The sequence below is a fragment of the Sinocyclocheilus grahami genome, unplaced genomic scaffold (genome assembly GCF_001515645.1).
Source record: "Sinocyclocheilus grahami isolate Dianchi unplaced genomic scaffold, SAMN03320097.WGS_v1.1 scaffold4.1, whole genome shotgun sequence".
Taxonomy (NCBI): domain Eukaryota; kingdom Metazoa; phylum Chordata; class Actinopteri; order Cypriniformes; family Cyprinidae; genus Sinocyclocheilus; species Sinocyclocheilus grahami.
This window is the reverse complement of record NW_015505183.1, coordinates 1548798-1566578: the sequence shown is the minus strand read 5'-3', so window position 1 is coordinate 1566578 and position 17781 is coordinate 1548798. Positions and strand designations below refer to the sequence as shown.

General features: G+C 37.8%; 1 protein-coding gene across 3 annotated transcripts in view; it reads left to right on the top strand.

The window, feature by feature from the left end:
- LOC107582510 (protein quaking-A-like) overlaps positions 1 to 17781 on the top strand; it is a 111588-nt gene that overhangs the window by 27740 nt on the left and 66067 nt on the right. For all 3 annotated transcript variants that reach the window (XM_016268404.1, XM_016268396.1, XM_016268413.1), the window contains exon 2: positions 8216 to 8358. In XM_016268404.1, the coding sequence (XP_016123890.1) occupies positions 8216 to 8358 (143 nt within the window). The remainder of the gene's footprint in view (positions 1 to 8215; positions 8359 to 17781) is intronic.

Sequence of the window (17781 nt, the reverse complement as noted above, 5' to 3'; positions counted from 1 at the left end):
CCTGCATATCAATGGCTCAAGCCTCTGTTATCAGCTCTAAAATGATGTTTTGGAATTTGCAACGGAAGGTTTGGGATGAGGTGCGTAAAAAAATTAGTTCAACCCACACAAGATTTCAGGACAGAAACATGTCAAATGTATTGAAACAAATGATCTGAACAATGTCTTGACGTGTGGTTGGGACTCCAGGCCGTTAAAATTATTAGAGAAATAATGCACTCCCGGAGATGGTTATGTGGCCACGACTATATGGTATGGTCTTTCTCAGTTCTCAAACTAATGACGAACTATTTGAAATATTTTTGTTTGCTTGGGTGGTAATATTAGGTCTACTATATTAATAGGGAAGGGGGCCCAAAAATGGTTATTAACATGCAGATACCGTTTTTTCTATGTCACGAAAATAGGTAAATCCAGACCTGCCATCTAATGTGGGTTTTAGCATGTAATGTTGCTGAAATTAAATGTTATTACCTCTGAGTCAGAGCAGTGATCATGGAAGAGAGAACACAAGCAGACAGCGCTGGAAGCTGCTAATGCTCATCAGTAAATCAGTGGAAAATAAATAGAAATCATGATTCTGTCTGAGCCTAACAGATGTGAAAACTGAAGACTATTTGAGCTTTATTAAAACTATTTTGCACTGATTTATTGGGTTGGTTACATTTTGTTCCTTTGTGCAGTGGCTCAGGAGATGAGTCTTTGAGTTTGTATAAACCTCAACAAGCTGAAAAATAAAACCAAATTTTTTTTTTAGATAATTTAATCTTGTTAAAATTGATTTCATAAAATTGGTATCGAAAAAAGTGTCTTTCAGGAACCGATATCGAAGTCAAGATATCGGAATCTAAAAATTTTGAACGATACCCAGCCCTATGTTTAGTACGGTCACTTTAGACATAACCAACTGTGTTTATATGTAAAACTTGTGAGTTTTTGACAGTATTAGTGCAATCAGACGCAAACGATAACTTAGTCCAGTAATCAGACGCTGTTTGACAGGCTTTTTAGAGTGCGCGCTCTTCAGGTGTGCATGTCAGAACAGCGCACACATGAAATGTTTAACCGGCAAGGCTTCAAAGCACATGCAAATAATGTACTTATGTGATTGTGAAGTGCAGTGTCCTGTGAGTGTAACTCTCCTGTTACTGTAACTGATAAAGAACAGCAACTAATAGAGATGTGCGCTGTAGCGCGATACTACGGTATTAATTCAAAAGCAGATTGTGGAGACATTTTAATCATCCATGATCAAAAATCATCATATCACACACCCCTACCCTACAGTGTTCACAATGAATATCTGCTGTTCATGCATCCAATAAAAAATATTGTAATAGATGTGTTGTCTGTTTATTTATTACTTTGGTATTATGTCGGGGTATCCAGTCTCTTCAATCACATTCAGTTTAAACTACAATCTCACAGCTCAAAAAAATATTTATTTTGTATCAGTTGTTCAACAGCAGCACCGTGGCTGAATAGAGATACAGAAAACACCTGTGCATTCATGTGTATTTGGCTGGAACGGCCGGGCTGTGTCAATTCTTTTGTTTCCCAGTGTCCCAAACTCACCTGCCTCTGTAGAGACCAGCTGTGACCAGCCTCTTCTTGTGACCATAGACCACTTGAAGCTGTTGGATTCCCTGTGCAGCATATGGGTTGGGTGTAAGAGTAATCTACAGGGTTTGGTTAGACACTGCGCCCTGCTGGGTGGCCATTAAACCACCGCAGTAACTGTGTTGTGCTCTCGTCCTGAATTATAACCCCAAACCCACCCCCTCCTCAACAGCTCTACTCTATAACCCTGCACCATATCATCAGGTGTGACAAGCCTTCCTGCTAAATTTAGCTCCTCATAATGGCTCTGCGGAAACCCGGACTGCAGCAGGACAATCTGGGAATGCGCAGCGAGATGAAGTCGAGATTGGGGCGTTAGGTTGTGTGTTATGTCAGGGATCAGGTTAAATGTAAGGCCAGAAAAAGTCTTAAAGGGTTAGTTCACCCAAACATTTAAATTAGCCCATAAATTACTCAACCTGAAGTCATCCTAGGTGTATATGACTTTCTTCTTTCAGACGAATCCAGTCGGAGTTATATAAAAAATTGTCTTTGATCTTTCAAGCTCTATCGTTGTACTCAGCGGGTTTTTATTTTATTTTTAAATGATCAACAGTGGCAGTTTAGATTTTTACACTGTTAGAAAACTGAGTTTAAAATAGTTTTAAAGTTGTTGTTGTTTTTGTATTTTTTGTATTTATTTTTTTTATTTCTATTCATCATATAATCTTTAAAAATATTGGGAAAAGATTGTTGGAGTTTTCCCTCTCTTATTTCCTTTGCTTTTAAATAGCTTGTAAATGCCAGTGCGCATTTTACTTTCACTTTCAAAGTAGTGGCAATTACGTATCAATTGCTTGAATGGACAACAAAACTGTACAACGACAAACTCAGTACAATTATAACTGTACAATTATAAACTCAAAATATTAAACACAGAGCAATGTGAAAATGAAAATCTGCAAGCACTGTGGAACCAAATAAATAAACAGAATGTTTATTAACAAAACGAATTAGAAGGTTTGGAGGCACGGCATACATCTTGATGTAAAATGAAATAAATAAATTACACAGTTTAAATAAAGTAAAAATCAGCAAACACCAATTTTAGAATATAAGGAACCAATATAACAAACAGATATTTAAAAAAAACTTCCAAAATCACCTTAGATTAACGGCAAAAGTCAACAGGCTTTTCAAAATCCAAAATATTGGCAAACAGACGCTTTTGCATTTCATTTCGAAACTAAATCTTCCGCCATCGTCTTGTTTGTCTCGACTCACTCTCCTCACGTGATAAATGAAATCTGACTGCTGCTGATCTGTGATGCGACTGTTGTTCAGCATACTGCATTGAGCAACCGTGTTCAGTTTTTAATTATAGTGTCTGCTCTCTCCCATTACTATAAAAATCCACGGTGCCACTGTGGGCAAGTGACGTAACCGGTGTTGCGGCTTAACACCGTCAACACTATCGCAGCAAACCTTAATAGAATATATAAAATATATATTAAAGAAAAAGAAAACTATGGAAAATTGTATTAGTATTGTCACTGTTTTTGATCAAATAAATTCAGCCTTGGTGAGCATAAAATAATTATTTCAAAAACATTTAAAATCTTACAGACTTATGAACGGTTCAACAGGGGTAGGAAGTCTTCATATAATTTTTTCAGTGCCATTACAAAAAACAATTATGGTTGCATTTCAGCAGTGCATTATGATTTTTTGTTAATTAATTGGTCTGTAAATTGTTTTTCCCACACCTAAAGTGTAGGGTAGCCCACATTGTGTTTTCATAACTGTACAGTGACCAGTAGTTTATTTATGGGTAGTGGAACAGGCAGCACATCATCAGCATACCTATCAAAGTAATCCCAGAACAGTCACAACTTGCACAAAGAATGTGCAAAGAATGCCACCACCACCTCAAAAAAACAACCCCAGACCAGCAGCCTGACCCTTGAGCGATTGTGGGGCTCAGTGTCTTGCTTAATGAGCCAGGATCTGTTGTCACCACTTCACATTCCTGCCTCATCCCTTAGTAGAGTTTAAACTGCGACCTTTGTGCTGGCAAACAAGGTACTTAACCATTAGACTACTAGTGACCATGGCATGTGCTCGATATCGCTCTCTCTTTCGCTCCTACTTTATGGTGATGTGGCATTTCGCTGTGCCTCTCTAGTACAGCACAAGGACAGAAACACTTTAGTTTAAATGTTTTATTTGCTCCTTTTCTTTAAGAGTGCTTTTAGGTGTGTATGTGTGTGACAAAGACAGGCAAAAATAAAACATTGCAAAAAATGTACACCGCAGGTTATCATTTACACTTACGTTTATTTCTGATGTATATTGAAAGGTCATATGGTGAGGGATGTATACTGTGTGAGCCTGGGAGAAGATTTAAATGAACGGCATTCTTGTTCATGACCCATTTCTGGTTGAGTCGAGGATATTTAAATTTTTTAATTCCTGCTTTTACTTTAAACTACTCACTTGCACTCCAAGAATATAAAACATGCAGACACACAGCACTTTTACTCCAGAGAGCCAGAGAGAAATCCTTCCTGCTGTAGTGTGTGGAAAAGGTGGAGGGGGAGAGACGGGCTGAGAGTGAGGGATGGAAAAAGAGAAGGGTGGAGGAATATGAGGTTGCGCTCGGGTCAAAAGAGAAGATGGATTGAGTTCTGTAAATGTGGCTAATATACTTGCAGCAGTTGTGTCGCAACTTCTGGGACTCATTGCATGTGTGAGAGAAACTACGTTGTGTAAAAGGTTTCATCCTTACATGGGCCATGAGTATGGGATGATATTAGACTCAAAATGATTAATAGATGCACGCACAATTATCCATGTACTGCATAAATGTTATACATGTATCTTACTAACCACAAACAAATACCTTTCAATTTTAGTCTGTGGAATTCGGGATTAAATGATTGTTCAGCAATTTGTACAAATACAGACATGTTTGTGAATAAAAATGTTCTGTTCTGCATTAATATATCATAAATTTCTCATGCGAAAAGGAATCCGTGCATAAGCGGATCAGGTGACACGCGTGCATTAATTGACGTCTCGTTCGAGTCGATCTTGTTTGGTTCATTTGGATTTTGAGACTTCATTTTCGCAGTTTACAGCATTTCACGTCCCCCACACACACAACTACCAACAAACAAGTCCCAGTGCAATTCATTGTGTACACAATTTGAAAAAAATCGCAAATGTGCTCACTACACTGAAACAAATGCTTTTCAACCGGTGTCTGCAGAGTTAAGAATTACATTTAATGTGCAGCATATTGTTCAAATAGAGACATATTTGTGAATACAAATGTTATAGTTTGTATTAAAGTATCATGATTTGTGCATGTAGCGATTAAAATGCGCATTTGTGGATCAGGCGACACGCGTGCATTCATTCACGTCTCTTCTGAGTCGATTCAATTTGAATCATTTGAATTGAGACTTTCGTTCCGCCCTTTAAGCCTTGCCCAATCCACACACACACAGCTCGCGATCCACACGCAGCTGAGCCACAGAAAATCAGCGACCACTAGATGGCACTAGCCCCAGTCACATGTGCGCATTCCATTGTGTACAGTTTTTTTTTTTCTGTAATTCAACGGCACGTTGTCAGTTATTCCTTCCTTGTATTATTATTATTATTATTATTACTATTATTATTATTATTATTAAAAGGGCTATTATAGTCACTCATTTAAGCCATTAGTAATCACACGTTTATATTTAATTAAACTATTAAATTAACTTAAACTATACTAAATGAGCATTTTATAGGCTATTCTGCGCTCAAGCGGATCACATAAATAACCATAACATATTTTGTTTAGGCAACTTATTACTAAACTGTTTTCTGAGTGAGTGTCTGCAAAGATGAATTTGATGATGCTGATGAATGACTTTATTCTCAAAATTTTATAATTTTTATTCTCCATTTTATTTCTCTATTTTTCTGGATATTTAATGAGTTTAATCTCGCATTATAGGCTAATGACTTTATTCTGGAGATGTTTTTTTTTAATTGTTTGGCCCTATAATCCTCTTTCTTGCTCTCTCATTTGGCACGAATCCAAATGTTTCCATATTCACAATGTTGGCTATTTATTAGGCCTTTGTAAACCAGGCTTTGTACTTAACCCACTTTCCCCCCCCAAAAAAAAATCATGGTTGTCTTCACATGAAAAATCATCCTCTTCACATGAGCAAATATGTGCTTGGCCCAAGCTCAGGCTGAACGGCACGGATTGTACTACAGGCCGTTTTAATTAACCAGTGTATCTAGATTCTATAGTATATCTATATGTTTGGTTGACTATTTTATGCACTAGCAATGCACTAGGACTATATGAAAGGTGCATTTCTCTCATACTGCAAAGATGGCTAATCAGCATCGTCAACTTCATCTTTGCATAATAATAGCCTGCAAGGAAGGAATAATTGACAAGTTCTTGTTTGGCAAAATTAATATAAGCTATTCTGTGTCTTAAGACAAGTTAAATTAGAACAAGTTCAATAAAACATATTTATTATATTTCTATGGTAGAAGAGACTAGCCAAACCAAAAAGAAACAAAGAAAACACAATGTAACATTCATGAAACCGTACACGATGGAATGCGCACATGTGACTGGGGCTAGTGCCATCTAGTGGTCGGGGGTGTTCTGTGGCTCAGCTGCCCGTGGATCGCGAGCTGTGTGTGTGGGGATTGGGCAAGGCTAATAGGGCGGAACGAAAGTCTCAAAATTCAAATTAATCGACTCAGAAGAGACGTGAAATGCTGTAAACTGTGAAAATTAAGTCTCAAAATCCAAATGAACCAAACAAGATCGACTCAAACTAGACGTCAATTAATGGACGCTTGTCACCTGATCCACATATGCACATTATTCCTTTTTGCATTAGCAAGTTATGATATATTAATGCAGAACAGAACATTTTTATTCAAAAACATGTCTGTATTTGTACAAATTGCTGCACAATCATTTAATCCCGAGTTCCTTTCAAATTGAAAGGTATTTGTTTGTGGTTAGTAAGATACATGTATAAAATATATGCAGTACATGGTTAATTGTGCGTGCATTTATTAATCATTTAGAGTCTAATATCATCCCATACATGAGCTGCTGTTGTTCTGATCTGGTTTTGTCACCCTTCAACCCCTCCCAGGATTCTGGGGCCCCATGAAACACCCACACACTTAGTATCAGTGTTGTAGGCCGCCTCAAGTCAGTTCTTCAGAGTCAACTTCAAGGTGCCACACATTAGTTTGCAATTCATCAGAGAATGCTGCAAATCCATTGTCTTCTAGACGGACTGCTGTGTAGGGGAAAATGCAAGGGTTTGTAAAAGTGATATTCCATGTGGCCAAAAATTACTCTTAGATAGGCATCCAGCAACCAATGAGAATTTCAGAGAGATTGGTCCAGTTGTCTGTTAGGAAATCCAATTTGCTCTATTCCCACTTGAATTCAGACTGACCTGGATCTTACACTTTCATAGTCGTCAAACGCTCTGTCAGAGTTTTCTCTAGTTTGTAAGCACTAGTGATGGTGTGATCCCACTTTTTTTTCCTTGATACTGCTCTGAGACCGGTGACGACATGTGTCAGTGCGGATTTATGCCTAGTAGTGCAGAACAGAATGCAATACATGCATATATTTATTTATGTTTTCAATCATTTCATTTTTAATGTTGTTTAATAAAATTGTTACAGAAAAAAAAATTTGTTACAAGAAATTCTCTTTTAAACAATTGTAGTTTCTGTTCACTGTTTTGAACTATTTATGAATAAATTACATTTTAAAATACAATCAAATAGAAAAATTTATTCTTTTTGAGACTTCTTTTAAAAGATTAAAAAATCTTACTGACCACAGTAGTGTTTGCAGAGTGGAGAATTATTTGAGAGCAGCAAACTTGAATTCCAGCTTGTTTGTCATTCAGGGCTATCATGCAACTCCAGAACACTTGGAATATAATGCATGATTCTTTTCATGTTTTTGAACAATCATGACTAAAGCTAGTGTTGGATTTGCATGCCTGGTGCTCATTCCATTTCAAAACACCCCCAACGTTCCGACACTTTTCCTGGTATCAGATCGGTGTGTCCCTAGTACTGACTCTTAATGTAGATAGATCTTTTTGTCTAATTCACCTCTATATTCCACAACAGGTCTGTGATTGGTTGTTGATGCGCCATCTGGTTGTTTCAAACTCTAACTATCAGCTAGTTTAGCTCACTAGGTTTTAAAGCACAGCCACTATGTGTGAGGGAGGGAATGATCATGAGGTTAAGCTGTGTGTGTAAGTGTGACAGGAATGGACATCCTGAGCTTAATCATGTTTTGGCAGCAGCAGTTTAACCTCGTCTGGAGCTGCCAGCTATGAAAGAGTCTCTGTTTAAAACGGTCTTACTGTGTGCATGTGAGTTCCTGTTACAATGAAATTTAAAAATGTCTGTTTGTTGATTTTTCTCATGATATTTGGCAACTGAATTTATGGGGAAGTGCACTGGAATATGGCATCTCACGTGAATGAAGGGAATGTTGCATTTCGTGACTTTTTGTCTGTTTTTTCTCTCTCTCAGCCGTTTCTAATGTTTGTCTTTTTTTTTTTTTTTTTTCTACTTGCAGAGATAACCAGAGTGAGGAAAGACATGTATAACGACACAGTGAACGGTCTGGTGGACAAACACCCCCTGGAGTTACCAGAGCCAGTGGGACCCATCGTACATCTGCAGGAGAAACTCTTTGTACCCGTCAAAGAGTATCCAGATGTAAGTCTCAGACCTGCACTTTCTACATTGTTCTGTTTTATGATGCTGCTGATCCTTTTAGAATCAAGCAGGGCCGATTGACTGTTACTGTAGTGACAGATGATTGACAATTATAGTGTCTGATGAACTCTAGAGGTGAGAAGGTTTACTCTTGGTTCTCTAGCAGAAGGAAACATGTTTGGGTGTAAATGAGGACTCTCTGTCATAAACTAGTTCAGCAGTAGTAGTTTTTATCAGGCCCCTGCAGGAAGCTGGGAATGGTGCCGAAATGCCACACGCCATGTTCTAGTAGTAGAGTGGGATCTTTTTGGAGTTTGTTCTACATTGAAGAGAACGGTTTCCACCTGCGCACACAAGATGTAGCTTGACGTTTAGATGATCATGTTTGACATTTCTCTCATATTCACAGACATAATCACACACACACTGGTGGCCCATGTCACACAGGGAGCAATTTTGCTGCCTAATTCTTCTGCTATGTGGACAAGGGAGAGGGGAGGAAAGAGAAAAGGGGGGTAAGCAGAGCATAAAATGCGTTTTCCCTCTGACGGCCCTGATAAAGGCCACCCTACCTGTCCCAGCGGACCACCACACACACATACCGTAACCCCAGTTTTCTCTGATTCTGAAGCAGAGTTAATTATGATGCTTATCTTTATTTTGTGCAGAATGTTTCTTTTTTAAATTGGCCTTTACATTTAAGCACTTCCTGTAATGATTGCTGCTTTACTTGAGAAATATGTTCACCTCTATATGACCCGGAAAGCTGAACGTTAAGGTAATTTTACTATAGGTAAGGGGGTATTGTTAGGAATGATGCAAATTTGATCAGGGGAAAAATTGAAGTTTAGGTGTTTTATGCTCACCAAGACTGCATTTATTTGATCAAAAATACAGTAAAACAGAAAAATTATCAAACGTTATTATAGTTTTTCTATTTCAATATGTTGTGAAATGTAGTTTATTCCTGGCATGGCAAATTATCTTGTATTGTCTGTAAGTTAATGTATTTAGATGTTTAAGAGTGTGTTCATGTGACGTCTGTCTCAGAATAGCAGGAACAGCTACTGGAAAACATGGCTGACCAGTATAGAATAAACATCACAGTCATGCCATGGAAAATATAGAGTGACTGTTTGTGTGTTTGAGCAAACGCAAGTAGGAGGACACACACACACACACACCAGTGTACATAGAATCCCCAGCTGACCCCCTCAAATCTATTTCTCTCTCACTGTGTTCCCTGCAAGTCTCGCCTCATTATTCTCCCCCCTGGTGGTTAGCATGAGTCACTGTTTCACAACACACACACAGACGTTTCCACCCAAATGTTCTAAACACGCAGGGAAAGGAAGAATAATTGCAGCCATTACTGAGCCGGGAAACGGTAGCATTTACTAAAGTCACAGTCTCTCTGATTTGCTCTTTCAGGCAGGTGACTTGGCTCGGTCATCCAATCAGCATCTTGATTGAGAATAAAGTGTTCATGACTGGTGATTCGGAGGTGTTGATATTTAAGTAATGATTTCTCAGTTGCCTTTCAGTCAGATGGAAGATGTTTTATTGGTGTTTTATAATGTAAACTCGCTGTATATTAAACACTGTGGTTTGACACCTGATCTAGTTACAGTTCCAGGAATAAAGGGAGCTTGCTTTACATTTTGAGCTCAATTCACAATTCTAGCTCTTATACTGTAAAAGGTTATTTTAAAATTAAGTCTAATGGCGGCGAGAGGTCTTGTTTAAAGTGTCGAGTGAGAAGGGAAAAAGCATGCAGGAAGAACTGCATGTAGGCCTGGGCGATAAAACGGTATCAATATTTATCGACGGTACACCTTCTTCGATTTCATAATCTCGCAATAAAATCGTCTTTTTTTTTTTGCGTAACTTGTCAGTGAACTACGGCTCTGTGTAGTAAATGCTGCTCCATCTGAAAGCACGTGATGATGATTTACTGCTGATTATAGAACTGGATTTACTAACAAAATGCGCATGACAATCGCATTTAATTAATCGTGCAGCCCTAGTGCACGATATAGGCACGTGCTATGAGTGACGCAGACAGCATACACGAACACATGCTGAAATGAGTGCTGTGCCTGCCTGTGATGAGGAGTTTGTAAATAAAGAATGAATACTTGTCGAATTTAAAATAAATATTTGCATTTGAATGTTAGGTGTGCATCAGGGAGTGACATTAGTGGCGCACGAGATGCGGTGATGTAAGTGACGTTGTTGCACTTTAATGTTTTGTTAGTCTAGCCCACGAGATGCGCCGCTGCTGTGTTATGCATTCAAAATATTAGAGAAATATAGAAGCTCAATGCGGAGAAGATCTTGATTAGGTGAAAACCGAAACCAAGCCATTCACACAGATGAATATTCGGCGCATTTTTAGACAGACAAATATGACTACATTCGCGTCTCACACGAGATGTAACCATGCAAAGTTAAAATAGTTTAAACCTTTAGAAAACCCGTCACGAATTTGTGGTTTATTCCTTTTCACTGCATCTCTTATGTTTTTAAATGCAATCTGCGTGATGGGCGAGTTCGGCTCTTTGTATTAAGCAGTGCATAAATACATGATGCTGTTTTGTTTATGCAATTTCTGAAATTATTTTTGACTTATACAAGTTAATTTAGACGTAATGCAGGTTTTTTTTATAGACGTTTCCTTGTGTTGACAATTTAAATGTGCTGCATTATTTTGCTCATTGCGCCCTCCTGTGGCCTTGGGAGACAAGCCAAAAGTTTCCTTCAGACCTATTTAGTCTGCATATAAAACATTAGAAATTAGATATTTATTACATTTTTTTTTTGTGTTTGTTAAAACAAAAAATATTTGTTGTTTGTCTCAATAAATTGGGTTAATTTAAAAATACAGTGGTTAAATTAAAAAAAAAAAATTCTATTGCTCCACTTTAAAAAAAGGTTATAAAAATGTCAATAATTATCAATAGGGATGTAACTATTCACTCAACTCACGATTTTGATTTCACAATTCGATTCACGATTATTATTATTTTTTTAACAAAATGAGTTTTAAGAAGTTAATCATTACATGTGTCCTTTTATTGTTGCTTGGACAAAATGCTGCACATTTCTTTGTGAAATTGAAATAACACTATAATAATATACTAATATAGCACTTGCATATTACTGCCCTTTTGTTGGTTTTGATTGCTTCTATTGTCCTCATTTGTAAGTTGCTTTGGACAAAAGTGTCTGCTAAATGACAATTTAAATATAATGTAAATGTAAATAACAAAACTACATTGAAATTTTAAAACAAACCCCAAATCAAATAAATAACACAAAATAAATCTCTTCATATAAACAAAATAAGGCTTTGTCTGTGCTCTTTCCTTTTAAAATTAGAGGCAACCACTGCATTTTAATCTTGATTCAAACAAAGATGCTGCATACATGCAACATGAGCAGTTATTAATCTAAATTAGATTGTATAATTTCGAAATTTGAAGCAAAAACAGAATGGTTTGACTTCAGTTTTGTGAAACTATACATAAAAATATCTGCATGAAACAGCAGACGAGCTGAATGAGATGCAGATTCACTCTCTGCCAGCAGGTGGCGCATAAAGCGTTTCCTTGGTTTCCGCTGTAAACAAAGCAGCGCTGAACTTATGAACTTTTAATATGCATTATACAGAGGAAAGATGAAAAGGAAAAAATACCATCTTAACTTTTTTAAAGACAGTAAGTTTAGCATCTCAACCAGGGATTGAAATTAACTTTTTCACTCACCAACCGATTTGGCTATTAAATTAAGTTACCGGCCATTCATAACTTCTACTAGCCAAAAAAAAAAAAAAACAGAAATGCTTCTTAAAGTTTTTGATATTCTTCATATTCTGTGTGGTCAGTTCACAGCAGTGATGGAAATTAATCTTTTCCGATAAGTTTAAATTGATTTTTTACTTTTATGGGCACTCTTACCTTTATACAGCCATTTTTTTCTAAAAGTGTACATCTTTTGAGTCAAATTCTTACATTTAATCAGTCAATTATAATAATAATACATTTAGGCTGTTACTAAACAAATTAAATCAGTATCAATTAAATTAATCTTTGCAGAAGTTGCATATGAAGTGGCATTTAGATGCATTTACACATGTTAATGCAGCTTAGAGGGACATGGAATGCTTTAAACTGCAGTTACAAATGCATGAAATGTTGAATAATGATACTTGAAATTATTTAAAAAATGAAAAGATACTTTAAATGTGAAATTTAAACCACCAGTAGGTGGCAGCAAGTCACTGTTAAGCTAGTCATTGCGATTGAATCATTTACACGGTTGATTCATTCAGAAACAAAACAACGTCATGTTGCTCAGAGATGCAAAACAGTACTGTGACTGTGTTTGGAATGTTTTTTGTTGGCGAAATAGCACAGAAATAGCGCAGGAAAAAAAAAACAATATGGTGTCTAAAACGTAAGTCTCTTTATATTAACTTATTGTTTATTGAACTGTTGTATAAAATAAATATCACATTTGTAACCATGCTGATTTTTTAAGAAAAAACGTCACTCTTCGTGTGATATTGATTAACTATATGAATTGATATATATACATTTTCTGCCTCCTTATCTTGAATTGTGATCATTCTTAATGCATATTAATAGACTGAATCATGCAGTGTAAGAACCACTCTAAATGCGCACGTGTACTGAAGCCTGTGTGTGTTGGTCTAACCAGACTTCATCATGCCACGTATGCACGCCTCTATAGGCGTGTTTTGTTTAGCTTTTGGAATAGACTTGATAATGTCATGATGTCTCATGAGTTCAGTATTTGCGCTAAACCTGCGCAGATTTGGCCTGCAGGAACTTCCCCAAGAAATTAATGAGTGAACATAATTTACGAAAAGTAGCCCACCAAATAGGCTAGTGATTTGACAGCGTTACCCGCCACAGCTGATTTTTACCCGCATTTGGCGGGTGTTAATTTCAAACCCTGATCTCAACCGATTTGAATCGTCACATATTGGAATCGATTTTCAACCGGCTCGCGGTTAATTGTTACATCCCTAATTATCGATACCGAACGATATGAAACATTATATCGTTGATACATTTTTTAGCTATATCGCCCAGCCCTAACTGCATGTAGGTTCATCCACCAAGGTCAGACCCCTCGTTCCAGACTAAACGTCCAATCGCGTGCTATTGCTTTGAGAATAAACGGAAAACAGACTGCTTTTAAAATAAACTGACCTAGTCCTGGTCTTCTCTCTGTGTGTGTGTGTGTGTGTGTGTGTGTGAGAGAAAGATTGTTTTCAGTGTTTTCACATTATTAGTATATTTAAAAAAAAAAACACATTCATACACTATACACATATACAGTACAACATGATTTTTACGATTGTCCGTACATGGAATAAAATTAACATGGGAATATAATTAACAATGGAAAGGACATTGTAATAGAAAGGACATGGGTTTAAAAATAAAGATTGTAAACAAGCAAACAATAAACAGGAAATACAAGAAAAACATTTATAACAGGAACTCTGTGAAGAAAATAGAAATGTATATTCTGTAAGTATTTTGAGCCTGACTCTAACACATACTCATGGGTAATTAGGTCTTTGTTCCTCTGTCTTCAGCACAGTACGTCCATTTCATAAAAATAGCTTGTCCTACGAATGTGACCTGTTAGTTTACAAATGTTTGTATCTGTGAGCTTGTTGAACACTTGTGCAGCCAATCAAAAGAATCTAACCTTAGATCAAACATCAGGGTCGACCCACAGCCTTCAGAACATCTTTGAACACGCTCCAGTAGCTGCCCTGTTTATAAAACTGTCTATATACAGCAACAGTCTTTCTCTCCTGAGCTTTTCAGGTGGAATAGACTGACTGGAAAAAAAAGAAAAGAAAAGATGGCTGACAGACCAGGTCTATCTAGAAGTGACAGTTTTCCTCCCCCTCTCTCTCACTCTATCTTTGTCTTTCCTCCAGTCCTGCCAGTGAGTTTCAGCGAGACGTTTATCTCACCCTCTCCTTTGAAAAAAATCCTATTACATCACCTGTCGTCTATGAACTGCTTTCTGCTGTAATGTTGCGGCGTGTGTGTGTTGTAGGCTGCACACTGTGTGAGAAGATGTATGTCTGTGGTTTAATGTCTGTTGCCATAGGGCTGTATAAATAAATCTGATTAATTTAGCTGGTTACATATTGTAATTTTGTTCACACGTCATACAAAACACCTGTACGAATACATGTAGACACATCTGCATCAGCACATATTTGTTTGTGCTGTGATCCAGCAGTTCCTTTCCAGCTAAATTCTCTCTCGTGGATTCATAAGTAATATTCAGGCCATACGTGTGCAGTTGAAACATCTGATCTTCTCTTTGAGATCTAAGAAGTGGTCACCTCTGGATTCTGGCTTACTTAACGCAAGCAATGCAACTGTTTGGTTGCAATCAGCCCAACGAAGCAACAAGCTATTAATAGTCATCCTTGAGCTGAGAAAGGATGAGTCTCCCGTCTAATGCTGGGATTGTTATTGAAGGTTTTTCATCGTGATTTTCTTCCCTGTCTGATGGGATATGGGAGAGCATGGCGGTGGACCCGTTGGGGGATGGAAAGCGTTTTTTTTATGTGAGGCAATATTGAGGTTTGGTAGCTTGGAGATCAGACTAAAGCCCCCAGTTTTTTATTTGCAGGTTATTACTGGGGCTTTTGAAGCCAAATGACTCCAATCGAGCCACTCAAATGACATCGAGCCATTTCTGAAAAGCTCACTGATTCATCAGAGGAGGCCCACCCGCACACAAGGACCCCTCGCCACCGCTTTTCTGTAGATGCGCGCCTTTTCATTTCCCTGACATTTTTTTCTTAATTGCCATTTGTACATGCAGATGTTTCATATTTTCTGCAAGGTCTCAGAAGTGTAGTTTAAAAATTACAGTGCTGTTGCTCATTCGAAACATTTTAAACGTCAGTTATCCTGCAGAACGTTCTGGATTTGTTGGAGAAAAACCATGGTGACGTTGCAATTTAGGCCTCAAAGACTGCGTTTCAAACCTAATGGTAAAGATGTAATGAAGCTAGAACAAGCTACAGAAAGAATCATTAGTATTCAGCCTACCATTGTGTTGCTGTCTCTAGTACCAAGATGGCAGATTTGACCATCATAAGAGTGTTCCAAACATGCCTGTGATGCACAAAAGCACTGTCTATGTAGGCAGCTTGCTAGGTTTTAAAACAAAGCCTGTGTGTGTGTGTGTGTGTGGCTGATGAATTTCTGAGACCGTAATTGGGGGCCTCCGCAGACAGGCTTGGCAGGTGGACTAGAAGCCAACATCTTCAGGGATGCATGCAATTGTGTGTGTGTCCAGTGCAGTGGGCTGACTGAGAGAGAGAGGGCGAGAGATTACATCCTCGCTACCTCCTCTGCCCTGTTTAGCATGCTTGTGTTAATTCAGACACAAATTACATTTGGCTCATAGAGAAAGAGGGCAGGACTGACAAAGCAAAGTGACGCAGCTTTCATCCACTGTTTCTTCTCTAATCAAGCTCCATATCCATAAGTAAAGGCGTTTCCTATTAATAGTAACTCTACCAATCACCTCTTTATTATAATATGTTGTTTCTTATCTGGATGTCTCGTTATATATGTGAATTGTTTGCATTGTTTAGCATTCAGTAAAAAAAAGTACTTTTCCACAATTACATCTTTTGTACTAGTTTGCTCTTGATATTCAATATTGCAGTACTGTTAATATTGCTGACTCAAATGATAAATCACTTATGCTTTTGCTCATTTGTAAGTCGCTTTGGATAAAAGCGTCTGTTAAATGATTAAATGTAAATGGAAGTGTAGCTTTTTAGTAACACTAGTCATCTGTTAAACCACCTGTTTACCGCACCACCACTAGGGCTGTGTATCACCAACAAAGATACGATACGTATCACGATACAGAGGCCACGATGCGATACGTATCACGATACATGACTGCACTGAATTTCACCTCAGCAGAATTTAGAAAAACAGCTGTTTATTAAACACTGCATACTGTAGTGCCATTTCTAACTATTGGCAGAGCAGGCAGTTGACCTCTGCATTATGAAGGGCCTCCATAACTGTACCACAGTACAATATAGGTAATGGCATATGTTTCATGTTTACATTTGTGCACTCCCCACAAGGTACAATATTCCGATTGTTTGCATCTTGTTTTTAAGCCCATAATTAATAATGTAATACATTTATATTGTAATGTACTCATTCTAATATATTTAAAAAATAATTTGCATTGCTGGTAGGTTATCATTGCACAAATTAACACACTCTACAATAATAATAAAAAAAAAAATTATGAGTTCTAAACTAACGCACTGTCTTCACTGTATCTAACGCACACACGCTCAAGGCTGATTTATACTCTGCGCGTTCGCTTTGAGTGCGCGCGACGTCGTTTCGCACAACATTTTTTGTAACTTTCCACGCAGCTCCGCTTCCGAAGATGCACGAGTTCAAAGCGACTCTAGCCGAACATGCACGTCTGTGCCAGCATTTGTGTGAAACCGAAGCAGTTTGATGTTAAGTGCAGTCACACACACAGATCACGTTGCGGCCAAACTCAGACATTCAGGAGTGTTTTCAGAAAGCAAGCGAGTTTATCCACAGTGGAGAGAGTGCATGCATATGGTTGCCAGATATTTCTGTATTGCGCAAGTGTGAAGCTCTTTTTTGGGGATTACGTCTCTTTATATCAGGCAACCCAGTTGTGTTCCTCTGCGGCCAGATTAAACCTTGTTGTAGCCTATATATGCTCTACTCATTCTTTTTTAGAAACCTCACACTTTTCTACTCAATTTTAAACGTTGTAAAATTTTAAACAAATTAAGCGCAGTCCACCGCTGCACACGTGCCACAATATCGATACAGGGCCAGCTGTATGGATACTCATATCGTCAAATCTCTGTGACGATACATCGTCGTATCGATATTTTGAACACAGCACTAACCACCACTGTGCTCATGTGGCTTTTGTTTGCTTTTATTCTGTTATTGTGTGTCAGGACTAAATGCTGGGAGCTTAAAGGGGTCATATGATGCTTTTTTTAAAGATCATTATTTTGTGTATTTGGTGTAACAGAATATGTTGACATGCTTTAATGTTCAAAAAACACATTATTTTTCAAATACTGTACATTATTGTAGGTCCTCTGTGCCCCACCTCTTTCAAACGCTTCATTTTCTACAAAGTCCCTCCTTCCGACAAGCGCAGTCTGCTCTGATTGGCCAGCTGACCCAGTGCATTGTGATTGGCCGAACACCGCAAGCACTCGTCGGAAATGTAACGCCCCTTACCATAATCGTGAGCTTCATCTTTCAAAATAAATGTAAAGACAGCCTGAAAGGGGAACAGAGTCGCGTGACAGAC